At 39.5% G+C, this 24,286-nt stretch overlaps 1 protein-coding gene across 1 annotated transcript in view; it reads left to right on the top strand.

Annotated features, from left to right (window-relative positions):
- The window catches only part of DIAPH2 (diaphanous related formin 2), a 444,699-nt gene that overhangs the window by 13,943 nt on the left and 406,470 nt on the right, over window positions 1-24,286 (top strand). The window contains exons 2-4 of the mRNA XM_054995941.1: window positions 18,357-18,389; window positions 21,093-21,269; window positions 24,128-24,232. Of these exons, the coding sequence (XP_054851916.1) occupies window positions 18,357-18,389; window positions 21,093-21,269; window positions 24,128-24,232 (315 nt within the window). The remainder of the gene's footprint in view (window positions 1-18,356; window positions 18,390-21,092; window positions 21,270-24,127; window positions 24,233-24,286) is intronic.

The raw sequence follows: 24,286 nt of genomic DNA, 5'->3' as shown, positions 1-24,286 counted from the left end.
AGCTTTCCAACCCTTTGTCCCCTTTCCCTTACTTTTATTAGCTTCCTCTATCTAAAACAAATATATATTCTCCATTATTCTAAGCAGTACATCCTTAACTATTTTTAACATTATATGCCCAAACTGTAAGCCTTTGTTTCCATCTTAGATAAACAATTTATCCCAATTTTTCAATTTCAGGTATTTCTATATATCATAAACCATATAGATCATACGTTCGTTTATATCAAACAATTTGACTTATTCTCTATATATATTACTCATTCTATCTTTTTATAATAGTTCTATATATCTCTCCTCACGTAGTCAATCAATTTGACCCATCTATATCTTCAGACATTCAGTTTGGTACAAAACTTGTCAGAAAAAAAAGAAAATATTGTTAGTTAATCGCTCCTTATATTTAGTCCTTATAATTAATTATTTTCTCTATGTTCTGTTTGTTAACCTATATATATCTATATATATGTCAATCTAGTAATCTGACTGCTTATTAATTCACATTTATCTCTTCTCCCCCCGGTAAAGTCTCCCCCCTCTACTTCAATACTTCAGTAGTTCTCAAACTGCCACAGTTTTCCTCCCACCTCCCATTTCTTCTCCAGGTATTGTTTCAGCTTCTCCCAGTCTGTGTTGAACTGCCCTGAGTCCAGATCTCTCAATTTTCTTGTCATCTTGTCCATTTCAGCCATATACAGCAATTTGTAAGTCCAATCTTCAATAGTTGGCACTTCTTGTACTTTCCATTTTTGCGCATACAAAAGTCTAGCTGCTGCTGTCATATAAAATATCAACGTCCTGTGTTGGGCTGGAATTCCCTCCATTCCCAAGTTCAGTAGCAGGAGTTCTGGGTTCTTATTAATTTGAAATTGTAAAATTTCACTCATTTCTCTTATTATTTCCCCCCAGTACTGCCTGGCTACCTCACACGACCACCACATATGATAGAGGGAGCCCTCGTGCTTCTTACATTTCCAGCATTTATTAGAAGTATTCAAATTCCCTAGCGCAATCTTCTTTGGTGTCATGTACCAACGATAGATCATTTTATAAATGTTCTCTTTGATATTAATACATGTCGTTGTCTTCATTGTAGTTTTCCACAAGTATTCCCATGCCTCCATTGTTATTTCTTTATTAAAGTTTATAGCCCATTTCACCATTTGTGTTTTAACTATCTCATCCTCGGTATACCACTTCAACAGTACTTGGTATACCTTGGATATTCTTTTCTTATCTTCTTTAAGAAGGGTCTGCTCTAGTTCCGAATTCTCTATTCGTATACCTCCCTTTACAGAGTCCGAATTATATAAGTCTCTGATCTGTCTATACTGGAACCAATCGTAGTTAGGTGATAGTTCCTCTTGTGTCTTTATTCTAAGTTTGGATGCTTCAGTTTTAGTTATTTCTTTATACGTTAAACATTGTTGTTCATTATCAACAGCTCTCGGGTCTATCACCTCATATGGAACCACCCACAAAGGGGTTCCTTCTTGTAGATAAATTCTGTACTTCTTCCAGATTATGTATAAACTTCTCCGAACAAAGTGATGCAGGAACATCGAGTTGACCTTTACTTTGTCATGCCATAAATATGCATGCCATCCAAATATTTTTTTATATCCCTCTAGGGCTAATAGTTTCTTGTTCTTTAATGTCATCCATTCTTTCAACCAAACTAGGCAGATTGCATCATGATAAAGTCTCAGATTGGGCAGTTGCATTCCGCCTCTTTCCTTTGCATCTTGTAAAACTTTCACTTTCACTCGAGGCTTCTTGCCTGCCCAAACAAAATCTGATATTTTCCTCTGCCATTTTTCAAATTGTTTGGAGTCTCTGATGATTGGTATTGTCTGTAGCAAAAACATTACTCTTGGTAACACATTCATCTTAACTGCTGCAATCCTGCCCAACCATGACAAATTCAATCTATTCCATTTAATCAAGTCTCTCTCTATCTGAGTCCATAGTTTTTCATAATTGTTTTTGAATAGATCTATGTTCTTTGCAGTTAATTCGACTCCCAAATATTTCACTTTACTTGTTACTTCACAATCCGTTGTTTCCATTAACAATTGTTGTTTCTGCTTAGTCATATTTTTGCATAATATCTTTGACTTCTTTTTGTTAATGAAGAAACCTGCCAAGTCTCCAAACTCCTTGATCTTATCTATCACTCTTGGCATGTTCTCCAATGGGTCCTCTACAATTAACATTATGTCATCCGCAAATGCTCTGACCTTATATGAATAGCCCTTTATTTTTATTCCACGAATTTCATCATCTTGACGTATTTGTATCATCAGAATCTCCAATACTAAAATGAACAACAATGGAGATAACGGGCAACCTTGTCTTGTTCCTTTACTTATCGTCAATTTCTTGGTCAATTCATCATTCACCACAATTGCTGCAGTCTGGTCTCTGTAAATTTCCTTAATTGCTCTGATGAATCTTTCTCCTAATTGTAGCTTTTCCATAGTGGCAAACATAAAGTCCCAGTTTAAATTGTCAAACGCTTTTTCAGCGTCAACAAAGAAGAAACCAACCTCTTTGTCACAACGCTTGTCATAATATTCAATAACATTGATCACTGTCCTTAAGTTGTCTCTTATTTGTCTGTCTGGCAAAAAGCCTGCTTGTTCCTCCTCTATGACTTCCGAGAGCCACCCCTTCAATCTCTCCGCCAATATCTTCGCAAAAATTTTATAGTCATTGTTGAGTAGCGATATAGGTCTATAATTTTTCACATTAGTCAGGTCTTGGCCCTCTTTTGGGATCAATGATATATTCGCTTCACTCCAAGTTTCTGGAATCCTTTGATCCCTTAAAACCCCATTCATCACCTCTTTTAGGAATGGTGCCAGTTCATTAGCCATTGTCTTATAGAATTTAGCCGTAAGTCCATCTGGCCCTGGCGCCTTTCCTAGATTTGCAGATTGTATTGCCTTACTTATTTCCTCGTCAGTTACTTCACTATTCAACTTATTTCTCCAAGCTTCCGAGATTTCTGGAAGTTTGGTTTTCTCCAAATATGACGCTATTGATTCTTTGTTTACTTCTTTTTTATTATACAGCTTAGCGTAAAATTTATAAAAGGCTCTACTAATGGTAGCCTGCTCCAAATACGTTTTGTTATCTTCGCAAATTTTATTTATTATCTTCTTTTCCCTTTTCTTCTTCAATTGCCATGCCAGGTACTTCCCAGGTTTATTAGCACCCTCAAACGCTTTTTGATTCAGTCTTTTGAGATTCCACTCCAATTCTTTATTGCTCATTGCTGTTAGCTGTTCTTGAAGTATTTTAATTTCCTGGTATACCTTCTTTTTCCCTGGTCTCTTTTTTAGCTGTATTTCTTTGGCTTTTATTTTCTCCTCAATCTCTTGTCTTTTCTCCTCTTTCTTCTTTCTTGCTCTACCATTTAAGTCCATTAGTATGCCCCTTACAACCGCCTTGTAAGCATCCCAAACTTTATTGGTTGGTACTTCTTTATTCACGTTGTATTGTATAAAAAACTTTGTCTCTCTTCTCAGTATTTCCATATTCTCTCTTTCCTGTAACAAGTCCTCATTTATTCTCCATGCTTTCCTTTTTCTCTTTTTTCCAAATTTCCACATAATTGGGTTGTGATCTGAGCCTACCATAGGCATTATTTCTACATCCTTAGTCCATAATGCTAAGTCTTTTGAGGCCCAGATCATATCAATTCTTGATAATGTAGAATGCCTTGCAGAATAAAAAGTAAACTGTCTGCTTTTAGGATATTCTCTCCTCCATACATCTTCAAGAGTCTCTTGTTGAATCAACTCAAAAAAAAGCTTTGGTAATAGTCCTCTTTTCTTTTGTGCCGTTGTAGTCTTTTTGTCTAGTTCCAAGTCTGTCACTCCATTGAAGTCTCCAGCAAGAATTATCTGGTCGTATGCAAGATCGTCTAAATGCTTCCTTAAATCCTCAAAGAAGCTTTCTTTTGCACCGTTAGGTGCATAAAGTCCGACTACCAACACTCTCTTTAAATTCCAAATACATTCCACTGCTACAAATCTAGCTTCCACATCTCTCATAACAAATTTTGGCTGTAGCTCCTCTTTTATGTACAACACCACTCCTCATTTTTTCTTGTTGGAGGCCGCTACATATTCTTTGCCCAATTTTCCAGATTTTAAATATTTTACATCCTGCTTTCTGATATGGGTCTCTTGCAAACAAACAATGTCACATTTTTGTTTTAGTAGCCAGTGAAAAGTATTTTTCCTCTTATTCGGTGAGTTTAGTCCATTTACATTCCAAGATAATACTTTACACTCCATACTCATGATCTTGTTGGTAAGTCTTTTTCATTGTCCTTAATAAATCGCTCCATCTCTTGCTCAGATCTGATGCGTTTTTTGGCCCCTCCAAACTCAAAGGACACTCCTTCCGGTAACTCCCATCTGTACCTGATTTTCATGTCCTTCAAAATCTGAATTAGCACTTTATATTTTTTCCGGTCCAGTAACACTGATCTGGGCAGTTCCTTCATTATAATAATCGTCTTGCCATCAATCTCCAATGGATCTTGAAACTGTTTTGTCACAATCCTCTCTTTCATATTTCGTGTTGTAAACTGCACAATCACATCTCTTGGTAGTTTCCTCTGGGTTGCTATTCTCGAATTCACACGGTATGCCACATCTAGGATAGCCACAACTTCCTCCTCCTCCTTCCCCAGGTACTCAGCCAACACCTCAATCATCTGTTCTTGCGCTGACTTTCCTTCCACTTCTGGCAAGCCACGAAAACGTAGCTGCTTCTCCATATGTTTAGTTTCTGCAACTGACATTCTCCCCTTCACCAATCTCATCTCTGTTTGTTGCGTGTCTGCTAAATTCTCCATCGCGTCTTCTACTGTTTTAACTCTCTGCTGCGTTCCTTGTAATTCACTTCGTATTGTTTCCATACCTTTTTTCACTTCTGACAGCTCCGATTTTACTGTCTGTGTAACCTCTTTAACCTCTTTTATCAGCTCCAATTTCGTGTCCTTAAGTTCTTTAATCATATCTAAAAGTTTTTTGTCCAGGTTTTTATCCAGGTTTTCTATTGCCGATTGCCACTCTTTTTTTGACATCGTGGGGCTTGCTTTAGCTCGCTCCCACGAATCCGCTCTCTTCCTTAACTCCGTGGCGTAAAATTTAACGTTTTTCTATTTTAAATGTCCCGGTCTTCTTATAGAAATTAAATTTTAAAGAGTCCAAAATGTCGGGCGTCTTTTCTCTATGGTTTCTCTATGATTTTGTAGTCCAAGATGGCCTACTTCCTCTTCCGCTGAAGCCGCGACCCTTCCCCTTTCAAAAATGGCGATTCCCTACTTCCTGCCCTCCAGCAAGGGCCGCTTCTCTCCAGCCACTCTATTGTTATTACGCACTTCCTGTCTCCCGTCTTCCCACAGCAGATCTCGCGATGGTGTCTTTTTCTCACAGCTCCAAAGCCACAGGTATTCAAAACAATAGTCCCATTTCTTTAATAACTTCTTTAAACTTAGTCTCTTTTTAAATTCAATTCCTGCCGAGTCTTCCCCTCCTTTTCACTAGTCTGTTGCAGTTTAAAAATCTACTTTTTTTCCTCTCTGTTTTTATCAATCTGTCCCGTCTCAGAAGATAATGATCTTTACCTTCTCTTCACTTTTCTCGGGTTGTAATCGCTGTTTTGATTTTAAGTTCTCCTCTCAGCTTCTTCCCCCAATCGATGCTTGGGTATGTAGGTCTTATGCCAGCCGAATTGGCCCCAAAACTGCCGCAGAGATTATAGCCGACCCGTCGCAAGGTGGGACCTCAAGGATCGGGGGGAGACTCGTTGTATAGAGCCCCCCCTCGTCCGAGATCTAGCTCACCCTAGGGTCTTGAGCGTTCTTTGCCTGCTCCCCGCCTGAGAGCAGTCGGCCGCGGGCTATTTTCACCCCGCCGGCCGGTTAAAACGGCAGTCCGGTCAGCTCCGCAAGTGGAGCTGCGTTAGACCTCCATGGATCCCAAACAGGAAGTCCGAAACATTTAATTTCTTAATGCACATTTTCACATTTGGCTATTATCCCTTAGTCTCAATGTCTGCCTGTTCTAAGCCTAGTATAAATAAAACATGTTACCTTTAATATAAATAATATTTCATTCTTCAAAATACATAAGACCTCATTTTCCTCATAGTTGTAGTGTGATTGAGGGGTGGGGCAAAGAATGTCTCTCCTCCTTTCCCATCCCCACAGTGTAATAGTCAAGTAGGGTCCTGGCACGTAGAAGTACTGAAAGCCAAAATGGGCAAGGTAGGAAAAGGTTTTTTTAAAAAAAAACAGTTGATAGAAACCCTCCCTCTCTGGGGAAGGAACTTTGGAATACAAACCTCCCACTCAACCCCTCCAAACCTGCTCTAACCATGTGTATGTGCGCATGTGAAAACTTAAAATCTAAGTAATGCCACACCCACAGTTACTTTTGCGATGGGAATAGGTTGAACTTTTCTCTTTGGTGACTACAGCGGGGGGAGGGGCAGGGAAAATTTGGTGCAGCACTTCTGAGCTCCAGTACATTTCTTATTGCCAATGGTCATCTCAGGGCTGAAAGAAGGGCTCAAAGGGCTGCACGTAGGAGATTTGCGTTGTACTGGGAAGACAGACAAGAGAATAGCTCTGCCAATTTGGTGGGATTCACTTGTTACATTGCATTGCAGTAGGATGAGAAACCTGAAGAGAAAATTACATTATTTGATGCATAGGTGGGAACTGTGAAGGAGCTGAAGTTTTATTGGGGTGCATGCTTGCCATTTGACTCAGAAAAAGACTGTGGAATCAGTCCTAAACAGGACTAGTTATATGCAAGTTCCATGTTATTCAACAGTGTTTACTCCCAGAGTAGTGTCCTTAGGATTGTAGCTGATGATCAAAGCCTTCCAGGGCTTTCATCGATTCAACAGACTGCTTGCACCCCTCTCGGCAGGACTTTTCCTCACAGTGACCGGCCATCCAAGTGCCCTGATGGGAGTGGGGGAGACAGCCCAGTGCCTGGGTAGCACTGCAAAAAAAAGAAAGAAAAAAAGAAAGATGCACTCAAGCACCCTTGGGATCTGATAGGTAAAGTTCCATTAAGGAAACAAGAGAATGCCAGCCTGGTGCCTGCTTGCCTGTGGCTGCCGCTGTGCAGTAAAAAACAAAATAAAGCTTTTTAGTAGGAGGATTACGTTATAGTTTAGATTCTGTTTCTGGAAGACACATTAACAAAACAAAACAGTGATTTCTGGGTGTATTTCTGGCTTGTTTGTTTGGTTTTGCACACCCCTCGACTTAAGTAATCACTGATACCAAGAGAGACCTCATTTGTGAACTTCAGCCACTGTAAGGCCGTCCGTTAATATCTGCTGGAGGATCCAGAGAGTCTAGTTTCTTCTTAGCCTGAAGAGCCGAATTGAAAGGAGAATCCCCACCCCTTATTTCTTTCGAAATCCCTTGCCTTGTGATTAAGCTATTTTCAAAGTTATTTAGTAACACCATCTCTGTTTTATTGTTTCTGTTCTTTGTATTAATGCTGCTTCTTTCATATTCTGTTTGTAATTTGCATTAGTAATCTAGTTTGTTCTAAATTGTTTCTTCTTGTCAAATAGTGCATCAGTTTCAAATGTAAAAGATAAGAGAGCAAAAGTCCTGTGTCTGAAATTCAGATTCCAAATAATCCTGTTTAAACACAGGAAATGCAGTCCATTTTGCAGTACGTAACTCAAATACCAGACCGCTGAATTGTGTGTAAGGAAGGACCTTCTCCACTGTAAATGTTTAAAGGAGAGTTGACTGTGATCTAGTTTGGAAACTGTGCAAGTGACTTGGTTTAAATGTTTTTAACTGCATTTAAGTACTGGCTTTCTGTCAAGACTCTTGGAATAGTCTGCAGTCAAAAATAGGGACAACAAAAATCAACAGCAGAGATTCTCGACTGTTGTTGAATCTGTCAGGAGCTGATGGTCTGAGCTCCCTGGCTTCAGTTTCGTCTTGTTGCCTTCTCCCTCAGGAACATGATATCTTTCTGACAGTTTATGGTATTTATTTCTTGTGGACTTCATGTGTGCTGATGGGACAGTTCCATGTTGTCCTGTTGAAATGTAAACCTTCAAAGTTTCCATTAATCATTGCTCTGGCAAATAGGTGTCTTGTGTGATGACAGGTCCTTAATCTTTTTCAGGCTGCAGTCACTTGTGGAATTTTGAGAGAGAAAAGTAGATAGCCTTAGTTACCAGCAGCATATCTTTGTGGGGTCAGGTACTCTGATGGGGAATTCAGTTGTATTAATGACCTCATAAACACGTGCATAATAGGTTTTGTTTAGTGTGTGTGTAATATTTGTGGCAGGTGTTAGGGGGCTTTGTTGGATTTCCCCATCCGGCCAGGGAAGCATAAATCCTCTTTCTCCTTTTCTAGCTTCCTCCAGCATTTATCTTTCTTATTTCCAGTTCCTGTAGTGAAGGTCCCCCTCTCCCTTTCTACTGATGGTGGGGATGTTGTTGTGACAAAGCAACCTCAAGCAGAAATATGCCCCTAAGGAAGACAAGAGAGCCAGTTGCCTTTTATACTGTGGCTATTGCTTGTACTCTGTCAGAAGTGGATGAAGGGGCTGGGTTTAGAGCACCTGCTTGGCATGCAGAAGGTCCAAGACTCCTCCCCAGCTATCTCCATTTGAGAAGATCAGGTAATAGCTGACGAGAAAGACTTCTATTCAATATTCTGGAGACCTGCTGTCAGTCAGAGTAGACAATGCTGACCTTGATAGGCCAGTGGTCTGACTTGGTATAAGGTAGCTTTATGTGTTTGTATATGATGCTTTGGCTGCGCTATGATTAACTGTGCCAGATTATGAGTTGGAAACAAATTCTTCCAAGACCTTCTTCCTTCTGTACTATGTAGCTTAAGCTGTGTAGCTTCTTGTTCAAAAACACAGGAAGATATTTACTGTCTGGGGACTCTTTAGCAGTATACCTGCTCTTTGCTCGTACTATTTTCTGAACTGGGTCATGTAGTCAGATCTTATAAGGGGCTGCTGGGTCTATAGAGCAATGGATTGGACTAAATGACCTCTGGTCCTTTCCAGCTCTGATTCTATATGACAAAGCAGTCAGTCCTTAGGTAATTCACAATAACAGCAACATATAGATAGTAGAATGTATAATGTTGATGCACAAATCCTTTCTGCATTGCAAGAATCAGTGGAGAAGGATTTGACAGTATCTTCTTCTAATGCTCATTACTATGGCTGTTACCACATGGCAAATGAGTTGACTGACATGTGAATGTTTCAGTTGGCATCTGACATTTCCGTGGAAGATTTCACCCTTTTAGTTGATAATAGGAGAGGCGGCTATATATTTGTGAGTCCACCCTAAGATTACGTGGAACACAAACTTCTGAATGTTTTTTCAGTATCAGAAAGTTGGGACAAGTTGGCATGAACATGTTACTGTGAACACAGATGGTTGAAGCTCAGTAATCTCATACCACTGAAGCTAATTATGCTGCCCTAGTCAGATTTGGGCTGAAGATGACCAACTGCTGTAAAATGAGTGAAGTTCTAGGAATACAAATTCATTATATAGTATAATTGTTGGTTACTATGTGATGCATCGCTGGAGAAATTTGGTTTTAGATTTATGCTGCACTCAGATGCCTGAACAAGCCATTTTTTTCCAGTACAAGAACAAGCCTTAGAAGTCCTTGCACTTGTGGATTTCTTCTCCTTGGGTGTGAAGTGCAGATTGACAGCTTTCTGATTCTGAAGAACTAGGGTTGCCAGCCTCCAGGTGGTAGCTGGAGATTTCCTGGAATTACAACTGATCTCCAGGCAACTGAGACCAGTTCCCCTGGAGAAAATGGCTGCTCTGTAGTGTGAATGCTATGGCATCATACCCCACTGAGGCTTCTCCTGTTCCTCAAACCACACCCTCTCCAGGCTTCACCCCCCAAATCTCCAGGAAATTCCCTACTTGGACCTGGCAACCCTATGAAGAACCCACAGTTTGTTGTGACAACTGACTTGGACGGAACTGTTTTCTTCTCTTGCTTATAACCTAGGATTCCAAACTGGCATCTTGTTCATTGTTTAAGATTCAACAAATGGTTGTTTATTCCACATAGGGAGGAGACTCTCAATTTCCACACTGGTTATGGGTTGGGAGGAAGTATACCAGCCACAGTCTTGTCTAAGTTTTTTTTTTTTTAATGGAGCAAACAGTGGTTTGTTTAATCATCTGAATGAAGCCTAAGATTCTTGATTTGAAAACTCGTTGATGTACTGATATTGATGCTGCCACATCTCAACTTTTAATACAAGTTCCACTAAAAATAGAAAAGTAAAACTAGAATCTACTTAAAGTAGAAATAGGCATAGTGAATTAGGCAAGATGCTAGATCAAGATTTGATATAAAAGCTGCAGAATAATTTTGCTTCTGATAACTTAACAATGTTGATTTTTAGTTTGCTGACCTGTAGTTTTTCAGTTTTTTAATGAATTATTTTATTTTTAAAAATAAACAGATCTTTCTAATTGTACCTTTTAAAATTTAATCTGTGAAAGTTTTCTGAATTGTTCTGTAATGCTCTTAAAGCAAATGTTTGTGTTTACATCTATCAGTTTGAATCTTCTACCAACTGCTGAATCTGGTCTCTACAGCCATGTGGGAAAAAGAATTTCTAGGAAATGCATCCTATTTTTGTATTCTAATAATCATTATGCAGTACCAACTTAATTAGAAGTGTTACAAACGTAGAAAAAACACAATGGTATACATTTGTTCGTGCAGTGGTCATTTTAGCAAAGAGATTTTTAAACAGTCTTCAGCTAGTGTCGCTGGTGGAGCCTTAGGACATGCTTAGTAGCTGCTGCTGTAGCTGCTAGGGTTGCCAGGTCCAGGATAGGAAATACCTGGAGATTTTGGGGGTGGAGCCTGAAGAGGGTGGGGTTTGGGGAGGGGCCTCAGTGGGGTATAATTCCATAGAGTTCACCCTTCAAAGCAGCCATTTTCTCTAGGGGAACTGATCTCTGTCACCTGGAGATTAGTTGCAATTCCAGGAGATCTCCAGCTATCACCTGGAGGCTGGCAAGCCTAGTCATATTCATGCAAATTAGTCTCGTAAGATGGAAACTGCATTAAAAGTCCCTGGGGGTTTTGTTTAGGAAATGTTGATACGACTAGTCTGTGGCTAAGGGTAGACGTCAAGGGTGCAATCCTTTTCACTTGCTGGGAATAAGCCGTATTGAATTTGAGACTAGGAAAGTGAACATGCATAAGTGACACATAAGCTGACTTTAAGATGCTTCATCATTACTTGATGTGTTACTTGTATACTTATTTCTCATCAAATGCTCTTAAAGTCCTCTGGAATTTTTTGTGAATTTCAGAGTAAAGATATAACACAGTGTACTAAACTGAAGTGCCACTTGTGCACATCTAAAGGCACATGGCCAAAGGATTTATTTTATTTTGGTTTTTATTTATACTCTGCCTTTTCCCTCCAATGGGGACCCAAGGCGCCTACCACATTATTTCCTCCTCCTCTACTTTGTCCTCTCAACAATAACCCTATGAGGTACGTTGGGCTGTGAATGTGTGACAACCCCAAGGACACCCAGAAAATTCCCACCCATGGCAGAGTGGGCATTCAATTCCAGTTCTCAAGATTTCAGTCCAACACATTCATTACTATGCCATGCTAACTTCAGGAAGCCTTTTGTTATTGTTCACTGGGCTCTAGATATCTGATTCTGGATTCCAGTTTCAAGAAGTGGACAACTACATTTTGTGAGGCAGTTTTAAAAAAAAAATGGTTTAGCTGCTATATAAGCATGTACTGAGTTTTGTACAAAGTATTTACTGGCTATAACAAAAAAACCCACATGCCACTGAGTTCTCCAGTGGACTGTCAAGGTTTATTCAGGCAAGGGAATGAATAGTGGTCAAATTTGTATTTCCAAATACAAATAGTTAGCTCACACTAACTAACTAAACAGAATACTGGAATAGGATCAACAACAAAATATAAACAGTTTAGGAATATACATACGTTTGTGGCCATTGGAATTGGTGTTGGCTATACTAGTGGGTTTTTTTCCTAGTTTTTCCTAAAAAAATTAAGTTATGTGGTAACGTGAGTTTAACAGTGAGTAGTTCATGTAATCAGCATTGCTGAAACTTTAGAACTTGATATGAAGGTAATGTTTAGTTTCGATTTTGCATGCTGTTTTAAGTAACAGCAGATGAGAAAATGCTTGTGTTGCAGTAGAATCTGTAGGCAAACTTTCTCCCGTTCAATATTTTTCTGAAACCTACATGATTGTCAACATTTTGTCTCAGAAACAGTGTGACACCCTATTTACTCTGGCATAAGTCATTTTAGTGTTTGAGAGATGCCAGATAGACAGCAGTATAGATAAAGCCACTGTAAGAAGGGGCCTTTCCAGTTCTGCTATCTTAATTTAATGTAAATCTGAACTATTTGTGTAGGAAAACAGAATAAACTTTTTTTTGCTGTTTTCTATATTGAGTAAAATCCAACCACTATCTACAGCCTACTCATTCTCTGCCACTTTGCAATAGCAAAGATAATTAAGTTGTGAGGAAGGCAAGGAGAATTAAGTTGTGTGGTGTGGCACGGAGTCTGAAGCAGCACTCTTCGTGGATCCCTTTTCCACCCCTTCCTTGCACAGCCACAACCACAAAGTATGGCAAATTTAGAAAGGCGTGTTTGTGGGTATAAGCTCTGCCTGTGTAAGTTCTGTGGGGCTAAGTTAGGAGAAGGACTTACAAGGCAATGAAAGTTAATAAATTTCTTTAAGTCAAAGCCCTTCAACGTAAAGAACAATACAACAAGATTTGTATAGCTGAACACACTGGTATAACAGAATTTGAATTCAGCTAAGCAACTAGTTATTGTTCAATACAGCTATGTAGTGTGCAGTCTTAACTTTTCTGGTCCACCAAGAGCCAGATTGTTCCAATGCAGTCCTCTTGCTTAAAGGAACAAATTGGATGTCAGAGAAACCAGGCTTTAGTTTTCAACTTGAAAAAAAAACCCACAGCCCTTAGACAAGCACTGGGAGACGCTCCCAGTGCTGCTAGCCTCCCTTCACAGACACATACCTCTCCTGGAGGTTACATCCCAAGGATGCAGGTGTGCTCCAACTTCAAGCATTCAAAGAGGCGGTTAAATGATCATTTAACAGAGTAACAAGAGCCCTGCTGGATCAGATCAGTAGTCCATCCATTCCAGCATCCGGCTTTACATGGCGGCCAAGTAGTTGCTCTGGACAGTAACAAGCAGCATAGAGGCCAAGGCCTTCCCTGCTGCTGACTCTTAGCACGGGCATCCAGAGGTTTTACTCCCTCTGGGTGTGGAGGGTCCCTTTAGTGACAATGGTTAGTAGCTATTGATGGACCTATCCTCCAGAACTGCCTTCAGAAGGCAGTTCAGCCATTAGTGGCAAGCTGAACTGCCTTGCTTTTAAAATGTCTAATCCCCTCTTAAAGCTGTCTATGCTCTTACTGCATCCACTGGCAGTGAAGTCTACAATTTAAACTCTTGTTGAGTAAAGAAGTATTTATGTTTGTCTGTCCTGAATCTACTGCCCATTACCTCTGAGAGCTAATGTTATGGGAGAAAACCCCGTCTCTATCCGCTTTATCCACCCCATGCATAATTTTGTAAATCTCTGCCATATCCCCTCTTAGTCATCTTTCACTGAGTCAGGTACTTTAGTCTTTCTTCATAGGAAAAGTGCCCCCTGATGCTTTTGGTTGCCAAATAAATTGCACTGATAAATTGCAGCAATGTATAGTTAGTTTTTTTCCTGAAATGGTAGTCATACCCTCAGGCCCAATCTTAGGGCTCATTTACATAAAGAGGAAAGATATGGTATAATCTAGGATTAATCTGTTTCAGAATGCAGTTACTACTTTATATGCTAGAATGCCTCTGTAAAACTCCCTAAACATGTGAAGGTTGTTTATCAGAGACAAGGATCCTGCTGCCATTATTGTTTCTTTGTTTTGAGACTTAATGTTCCAGCACATACCTGCTTGTGTGTAGGGGAGGTGATGGTGGCAGATCTTGGTTATCTAGATATGAACAAGGGATACAATTTTAGCATGTGTTAACTTGCTTAAAAATGCCCAGAAGTTGGCAGTTCAGCCATCTATGGCATGCTGAATTGTCTTGGTTTTAAAATGTAAATGTTTGTGAATATTTAAGGAAGGGCTATTTTGCTACCATTTTTTAAATGGAATATAAATGATGTATTTTGAGATGACCATCCCATTGATAAAAGAAAGGCAGATTACTCAGCAGTACCCTACTTGTTTCACACTTCCATCACTTGAGACTTCCCATGGTAGAATCATTGCTCATAATCTTGTCCTCCCAGTGGAAGAGTATTTGCATGTGATAAGATTATTCCCCTGTGACTATGGTGTAAGATTCAGGGTGAGTTAGAATGAACTGCATATTGTTTATATGTAGCAGATGGCCAGTAATTTACTTCTGCTGATCAGACTGCATATTGTTGAGTACAACCACCAGCATCACCTTATACTAGTTATAAGTCCATGTTGTATTGATAAAGTATAATTAGGCAGTTTGTGGTCTCTCCAGTTACATGGCTAGTGGCTATACTTAAATATAACCTTTGGTGCTTTGTGTTCAGTTGTATCCTCCCACAAACATTGTGGCTTGGCATGAGTGCATTCTTCTTAGAAGCTGTGGGTGTGGTTGGCTCAGAAACACTGCCCTGCTCTTTGCATTGTCATGTTTTTGTGGTGCATTACAGTTACTAGTCCTGTGGAGACTCCTAGTGGGCAATCAGAGTTAATTCTACACGACAGAGTCCACAGCCGTTGAATTTAACATGATTTATTTTTTTTTTAAAAGCTCTTGTGTGTAGGTTGGCATTCAGTTGTTAGTGATGTGGTGCTGTGTGTTTTTAATATATCTGTTACAAGCTTGAAACTGAAAGACCAGAAGAGAAAATGAAAATTTCTCTACATGGCTGTGGTCTTTTCTCCTCTACCTTTTTATTTCAAAATGAAGGAAAAAAACCTGGGACATGTGCAGGTTGTTATGGAACAGTGCTGATTGAAATTGTTATATTTTCCCTTCTGATTATAATTTTTAGTTTTTGGGGTCAGTATGTTCCACAATGAAATGGACCATGTTATGAAAGGAATTGTTTGCTTGTTGAGGTCTATTTCAGCACATTCAAACCTTCATGTTTTCAGAAACTTGGTAGCGTGATATGTTTTCTTTAAACTAGCCTTTAAAAAGAGCATTTCAGACCAACATCTGCATCTTAGTTCTGCAATTAGAGCAAGATTAGAGTTCAGACTGTTAATGGAGCTAAACTTCAGTAGAAGTCATACTTCAGGGACACTAGCTACAATAATTGACTGGTTACAGCTTGAATTATGTATGCTTTCACATGGCAACATTGATTGAACACTAAAGACTTGTTCTCCTGTCACTTGAGAAGTTAATCAGTCATAGTTATAAGAAAGGAAATGCAAGTTGTATTACAATAGCTTTTTCTCTTGTTTACTGTGGGCTTAAAAGCAAAGTGTCAGTTTATTTATACTTTAAAGCAACGTACAAAGCATACTTTTATTGACTAGGCCAATCCTAAATGTGTATATACAAAAGTAACTATGAGTTCAATAGGTTTTGCCAGTGGTAAAGGTGCTTAAGTTAAGAAAGCAGCTACAGAGTCAGTCAGTCGTGCAATTAGGTAATCTTAAATGTAATAGCCTTATGTAGATTCCTACTTCAAATGCAGAGCTACGCCTGCCTTTTGGATTCCCATGCTGAGTGGTTGGGGTCCGAGCCCCAGTCTTCATGGCGCAGCTGCTTAGAATAGACCAGGCTTCATTCAGGAAGAAACTGTCACGTGAAAAGTAGTGCTGTGTGCCTTTTTAAAGAAGATAATGTGCTCAGGATCTATAGTGTAGAAGAAAACTCTAGCTCCAAAACAAATCAATCGTTATCCATTCTTGTCATGTATATGTCTTAAAGAGGGCTGCAAGAGAATCGGATATTGGAGTGTTATCTTTTTTTTTTTTTGCCTAGGATTCAAGTGATTGTGCCTTAGGGGATTTAATTTTTTTATGCTGCATGATAAACTGCATCGGGAATTGAAGGGGGTAAAAATTCACATTTGTGATATGGCACTGAGGAGATGGAGGTATTAGCTATTCTCAAAAGTAAGAGTTCTTTGGTGATTTTACGTACCTCAGATAATTTGGAATGTGCTAAATTTGAAATGTTTCACCTCTCAATCCAGAACAGCTTTTCAAGGTAAATGTTTCTATTAGCAATATAATGAAGATAGTCATTTAAGCCACAATTGCCTCTTTTATCCCTGTGATAAAACATGGGATATTTATGTAAAAATAGTGCTGGATCATATTGTTAAAGGATTCAGCGTGTCACCTTCTAGACAGGTGGAAACAGGAGTGAGTACTCATCAGGTGTTACAAACTGCCTTTTCTTGTCAAATGCTTATCCGGAACACTTTGGTATCAGTTGTAATTTTAGCTGGCCCAGCTGTCAAATTATAAAATATGGTTCTGCCAGGAAGAGTAAAGAGTGAGTTGAGAATGAAGGATAACTTCTTGCCTCACTGTCAAGCCAAACTATCAAGAAATTCCTTAGGTCAGTGGTTTCCAACTTTTTCAGCATGCTGACCCACAAGTCCAGCTTTACTTTGTAAGGCGGCCCATCCGGGGCTGGCCCAAGAGATTGAGAAGGAGCTGGGATGAGCGAGGTGTTGGGTCGAGGAGATGTGGGAAGGTGGCAGATATTGGCAAAAAGGTGGTTGGCAAGTGGTTCAGTGCAATATATCTCCGACAGCAGGTAGAGGGCAGTAGAGCATTGCAGGGGACTGGGCAGAAGGCTGGGATGCTGAAGGAGCAGCACCAAGATAGAGCCTTTCTCTCCTCCTCTTGCTTTTCCATGCACTGAATGGTTCCCACCTACTTTCCTGTCTTCCAGCTATGATTGTAAAATTGCTAGTTACCTGACAACTTCCCCCCCTCATTATTGTCACAAAGGGGAAGGGGGAGGCGAGGATGGGAGAAGCTGGCAAGGAAGAAGAAAGAAAGAAAGAACGGTGCAAAGAACAGGAACCGTTAGAGATGGCTGGCCTGAAACCCACTTTCAGAGGCTTCGTGACTCACTTTTGAGTCCTGTCCCACAGACTGGGAAACATTGGCCATTTCAACACGCTCTTAAAGGGGCACCGTATTCCCAGAAAAGCACACCAAAAAAAAGGGAAACCAAACAGCCCACCACCATTTTGCAAACGGAGCTGTCTGGAATCCTCGGGGAAAAGCCACCAGCGTTTGGTGAGTGGGCCATCCCTTTAAGAGTATGTGGAAACGGCCATTGACTTAGGAAAAGGTATTACGGACCAAGATGGCAGAAAACCTTCTGTGCCTTTCAGAAATGCTAATAGCAGAGGAGAAGGAAGTGACCCAATTTTGGATCAAGCTGCAGTGCAGAAGTACTACAGAGTTTTAATTTTTTAAAAAACCCTTACCCTTTGTAGAGTTTACCCCTGTTACTGGACAACACCGATAGTTCTGTTAGCCCTGCAGTGGTAACTGTGTCAGTATACACGTGATAACTATTTTTCCATGGGGCAAATTGTTGCTCTGAGGAGATTTCCTAGCACTGGGAAGGCCTTATATTCTCTCTGCCTTGGCCCTCATGCAAATTGTATCCCCCTCCAACAGCTACTATTAACATTTTATTAAAATGTGGAATTATTGTCTCCTTTGATCTTAACAAGAACTGTCTGGAAGCATGTTCTCAATCACTCAAAATGGTTTTAGACTATCATTTTGATTGGAAAGGCTTAGACTGCAGTGCAACAGAAAGTTTATTTGTTCCAAGCCTATTTCTTTGCCAAAACAGTTTTCTTTGAGTTGAATTCTAGAAAGATTTTGCATTATAGCTTATTTAATACATTCTTTGTTCTCTGCTTGGTTAGTATTAATTTTTTTAGCCGTCTGCCCAAGCTCTTACCCTTTTATTTTGTTTATGGAAGCCTCTCTTGCTTGCCAATGGTGATATATGGGATAGTAAGGTATCCTAGTGAATTTCAATGGGCTTCGACTGGAGTAACTTGTTTTTAGTGTTGCATTGCAAGAAGCAATGCTATGGGAGTATTAAATGCATGATACCTAACAAGATTGGTGGTTATTTCATCATTGAGAAAAGAATTGTAAAAAGCTTTTAAACTGTATGGGAAAAGCACTTGGTGTTTTTTTTAAGTGCTGAGTAACTTGCTTTTTCTTTTCTTGATTTGAATAGAACCTTCAGATAAAAACTTTGGCAGATGATGTGGTAAGATCCTCATGTGCTGGGTTTGTATTTATCTCTAGTGCATGCTGCTTATATTGCTTTTAAAGAAACTGTGCAGTGGAACATGCCTCATTGGCTGAGCTTCTACACCTTAGAAAAGCTGATTTCCATTTTTTCCTCATTAAAAAGCCCTTTTCCCTCATGTCCCAGTCTTCTTCAGTGTAGCCAAACAGTCATCAGTGGAAAGTTTAGACATTTTAAAAAATCTCTTGCACTATCGCAGCCATCCAGATATGTCTGTAGGGAGAGTTGTTTTCCTTAAGTAATATGAGATTTGGCCCTAAGCAGTGAGTAATTTCAAAGCAGTGGTGGCTAGCGGTTTTGGCAGGTTTACCATAGATCAAGTACAATGTAAAGGAAAGTACTTGCCCTCCATGCCTTAGTGGTGTGTTCCCTCTGCACTGCTAAGCTGAGGCTATAGGGTGATTTCCATGTTGTATTTTGGCCGTGAGAAATCTAGTTCTTACTTTGGTGTGTGTGTCACTGAACTTTGCATGCTGCCCCTGGCCACCTATGCTCTAAAACTACCGGAAATAAATTTTGCCACCAAGCAAAACTTCTAAGATTACAGCCTATTTATTTTGTATTCAGTTTAATGGCTGTTATATTTTTTAAAAATCTCATTTTTGGAAAATGGACATACCTCCAATTCTGCATTTTCTGTGTGTGGGCTGTAGCGCATGGAGCAATTCTTGTAGAGCTCCAGTATAACATTCCTTAGCTGCTGCACCAGATGCATTCCGTTCTTGCTTGGCAGCTGCTGTTCTCTGATGCCCTTCCTTGGAGTATCCAGTAGCCCTTTATTCCCCCAACCCTTGGTATGCAATAGGGTTGTTAAGAGAAATCCTCTTAATTCCTCTTTATCCAGTTTTTTCTTGAAATCCAACAAGCCTTTCTTTTCCTCTTTTTAGGAGCTTGGAGTCAGTTTCTAATCAATTCCTTTTTGATTAAAGAGAAATTTGGAGAGAGGAGGGACAGAAAGGAAGGTTCTGCAAAATTTCAGAATTTCAGTCTAGATGCTCAAATGCAGGCTATGTCTTCCCAACCTTTCCTGTCTTCCTGCTAGAGCACCACCCTGGGGGGTATAACATAAAACAACTGAGAGGGCTGAAGTTCCAAAATGGCCTCTTGATTTCTCTTCAAAGAGATATCCTGCTGGCAAAAGAGAAAAAAGAGAAATAGAGGAATCAATGGCTATATATTAGAGATGGGCATGAACTGAAATATGAACCAAAATTCGTGACGAACCAAGCCGGTTCATGGTTTGTGAACCAGCAGTTCATCAGATCCCATTTCTGATGAACCGCCACAAACTTTAGGCTGGTTTATTTGGTTTGTTTTTCAGTTCATCACTGCAGACAGCCTGGCACTGATCAATCAGTTTCCTAGGCAACAGGGGATGGACTTCCTGCAGACCTTCTGCTGACCCGGAAGTGACCTTCTGCTGATGTGGAAGTGACCTTCTGCTGACCCCAAAGTGGTGATTTGCTAGTCTGGAAGTCACATTTTCACAAACCAAAACAGACCGATTTGTGAACTCGGGCAGGTTTGTGAAAGTTCATGGTTTGTGGTTCGTGAAATGTGACGAACCACGCACCGCATGGTTCGTTTTTTTTCTGGTTCATGCCCATCTCTACTCTATATAAATAAGTGAATTTTACACAAAGAAATTCCCCACCCTAGTATGTAAGTTGTTTTCAGCAGAAGTAGGAGTAGAGACTGCCCTTTTCTACTAATATGCAAGCATGCATGAATTACTGAAAGATACAGAATTAACTAAATAATAAAACTTTTTTTTACTTACCTTAATATTATCTTCAACTAATGCCTTTTAAACTTGTAAAATGGCTGTTTGGGTGCAATGTAACTGTTAACTTGTGTGTATGAAAATGAGAACAAAAGAGATTGTACTTAATTGTAGGTTTGAATTTTGCAGTGTTCTGACCCAAACCTCTCTTGAGGAACATTAACTAATCCATGGATCTGCCAGTTTGGATATATCTAGTTGAACAGCTGGCTGTTCTGCAGCCTTGAGCAGAATTGAATGGTGCCTCTAATTTCTGATGTATATAGTCAGGGCTGTGTGTACATTTTAAGTTTATGAACATACTACATAAGCATGGAGTTTTGTGCGGAGGGCAAACTGAGCATCCATCTGTAAACACAATTTTAATTCAGTTTTTTAAAAAATAATATATTCCTGAAAGGGTACAAGCGATTACTGATGAAATCTGCAGTGCCTCATTGTGTTCTTTGTAATGACTGGCATTGCAGTAAATTTATACAAAGTAAACACATTTGTACAATTTCCATAATTTATGCAAGGTTGCAGAACTCTGCTTCACTTGGCTTAAGACATGAATTATCTTAATGCAGAATTTGGGAACTCTGCGGAGTACACACAGTCACACATAAAGGAGACCTACACACATCATTGTTTGCTCGTGGTGCATCTAAATTAAGGCATGCTCTGTAGATTGTACTTACATGTTGTGAAACTTTGTAGTTTTAAATAGGGCAAATGCCGTGCTTGGGCAAAATGAAGAACTGGCAGTACAGTCGCAGAATTGTAGTGGTATGGCTAACTCACCTTTGTGGCATGATTAGTGTGTTATTGGCATGCAATGTAGTGAGAATGTGTGTTCCTTTATGTGTCAACTAAATATTCTGTTTTTTCCCCCTCAGCGTGATAGAATAACCAGTTTTAGGAAATCGGGTGTCAAAAAGGAGAAACTTCTCATTCAACATCCCATTGACACAGCAGCTTCAATCAATGAACTGCCAGTGGCTCAGCCATTGTTTGATGAGCGCTGCATGTATTTATCAGAGAAAGAAGTTATGGACCTGTTTGAAAAGATGATGGTAAGGTTTCTTTTTGAGGTGTGTGTGTCTAAACTGTATAAATTGAGACTTGTGTCAATTTATACTTTGCTTATTATTTCTTAGTAAAAATTAGTTTATCATTCGCTAGAGCAACTGCAGATGCTGATTGGAGAAGGGGAGCATAGACCAGTGATTCATGAGAGCTCTGACTTTGGTCAGATCAGATTATTTATTTACAGTTAATAACCAGTACAGACTTTGGTCAGATGGGGGGTTAGAAGGCATGTTGTGGTTGCTGTGCAAGTGCTGCTAGACAATGTATCCTGCATTATGATAACAAGATATAAAAACCCTAAAGGATCGAAATCCCCTGTGAAATACAAACAATAACAAAAACAACAATCAGTCTTAAAATCAGCAATCCACAATACAGAATGAAGCAGTTTGGAGGTATAAGAACTCCATATGCTCTCCAGAATAGAATTTGTTTCACAGGTTTGTAAAGATCAAAACGGAATGATGTGACAGTCCTCCTGAGGCAGAAAATTCTGCAGTGCCGCTTGGGGTTTATAGCTGAAAAAGGTTGTCCTGCAAACTAGAGGTAATGTTAGATTATGGGCAGGTTCACGTAAGTGGTGGTAGTTTCTGAAGTATCACAGCCCTAAGGCATTTGGTGCTTTAGAAGTAAAAGTTAGCAATTTGAATTGGACCTGGAAAGAAATGTGTATCAGTTAACACTGGAGTATATCTATCTATCTATCTGTGGCGTAGAATATTTTTTAGCTGTTTTTGTTTTTTTGTCTATTGGAATTTCTGAGCATTTTTAATTTAATGACTGTGTTCCTGTCCTGAGAACTGGAATAACAATTATAATATTTATTTGTGTTGGTATAAACTCATTTTTAGCTGTGCTTTTTGAAATGCAAATTTCAGACAGATCTTAACATTTACTTTGTAATTCACATTACAGCAAAAAAATTGTAAAGGACTTTAAGGCTCCCTAATGCATAATTTGTAGTCTTCCAATACAGCTTGTTGTACTTGGTATTTGAGGCATTAAAAAGATACAGCCATCCATGCAAGCAATTGAAACACCAGGTTACTTGTTTTTTATGGGACCTAGATATAAAACTGTTTGGGGTTTGAAATTGTGTAATCTCTTTAACTAATTTTTCCAGTAAAGGGCACCGCATGCTAAAATGGAAAAAAAAGTAGAAAGTTATTTGCTTTTGGCTCTTGAGTAAGACACAATATTAATTCACTCTTCCTTGTTAATTTCACTGGATGTGATGCAGTGTAGATGCCAGACTTGTGCCCACAAATAATTATTTATGCAATTAAGCTATTTAATGCTACAGATAGCTAGCCTCTTTTCTTTACTAAAGTGCACACTCTGTCCTTTGAGTGGATTAGAATAAATTTATCTGCAGTTCCATATTCTCTTATGTGGTTTTATTTCTTTTCATACTGTGTTGGAATGCATCGGAAAAAATGCAAATTCTTTTCTACCCGCCCCCTCCAATTTCCCAAAAATGGTTATTGATTGAAAATGCGGACTTGGAATTTTAAAATTTAATGATCTCATTAGGTAGATTACAATATGCCATTTTGGGTATCTAATTTAAATACAGCCTACATAATACATGCAAACTTTGTTGACTGGAAAACTGAGATAACTGGTATGCCTGGGAACTACTGTCCATTCCACCCACTACAGCAACAGCAAGTGTCAGCATTGAGCTGGAGGCAGTCATGACTATGGGTTGCAGTCTGTATTACCAAGTGTTTGGTAGCAAATAGGAACAGTGGCCATGCCCAGGACCAACCCTGTACCCTCAGACTACCACTGCCTGGGTCCTGCTGTTGTCCAGTGGAACTATTCTGATGGTGAGCAGGCAACAGTGTCTAGCAGGTGGCATGCTGTGGGTCACAGCTATGGCTGTTGTCTTCTCAGAGCTGCTGCCCAGTTACCATCACTAGAGGGGACTCACTGGCCAGAAGCCTCAACACCTAGTGGGTGGCAGTATAGTTGGCTGTGGGTCCTCCTGAGCATGGCCACCTTCCACTTGGCACTGCTACCTGGTTCCATGCTGACTAAAGTCTTTGTTAACCAGCATCTTTGATTAAGTGGAAACTCTGTTCCCCATGGATGGTGATTAACAAAGATTTTACTATAATCTGCTTTGTAAATTGCTCTTAAATCTTCAATTTTAACCTGTTGGCCTAGTGAGTGAGGGCTGGAACTTAATTAGTGACATCATGGAACCCTCAAACTCTCCTTAAACTCTTTGGATTTCTGAAAAGTAAACTGAGTTTCTAACGAGGCTGCATACTTATAAAATTAAGGTTTTTTAAAAAAATCTGAAACTCTTTTACACAAAGTGGGGAAAATGTTGTTCATAGTCTTTTAACCCACTTAAATATTACATGCAATTGGAATGCAAATAAGTGAACTGATGAAGCTGCCATATACCAAGAGATCCTTGATCTGTCACAGTTGGTATTGTCTATTATGACTGGTAGCAGTTCTCCAGGGTTTTGGATAGAGGTCCTACTGAACTACTACCAGATGCCATGCCACTGTGCCGTGGCCCTGCCGCATGTATATTGTGCAAGTAAGAATAATAGAGCTCATGTGCTACTTCTGTTGCACAGCCCTGAGTAAGTAGATAGGTGGGATATGTGTATCTCCCCCTCAAATAAAAATGTTTGTGCATTAAAGACATTCTTATAAACCATGGTTTAGAATAATGAAATAAAAAAATTCCTTGAGTAAACCAGTCATTCTGCTCTTCCTTAAATGCCAAGTAGTTCTTCTCATTTGTAGCCATGAAGATTAACTAAAACTATGAAGTAATAATGCAATCATGCCAATGTTATGCCTATTTATTTTGTAGGAAGACATGAACCTGAATGAGGAACGCAAAGCTCCATTACGAAATAAGGACTTGACCACAAAACGTGAGATGGTTGTCCAGTACATTTCTGCAACTGCCAAATCTGTAAGTAGGAAGCCTTCTTTCTCACTAAGGCGGGTCAAACTACTAATATGCTTA

This window comes from Eublepharis macularius, chromosome 13, assembly GCF_028583425.1.
Source record: "Eublepharis macularius isolate TG4126 chromosome 13, MPM_Emac_v1.0, whole genome shotgun sequence".
Lineage (NCBI taxonomy): Eukaryota > Metazoa > Chordata > Lepidosauria > Squamata > Eublepharidae > Eublepharis > Eublepharis macularius.
The sequence above is the reverse complement of the archived record's forward strand: the minus strand, read 5'-3'. Positions and strand labels throughout refer to the sequence as shown.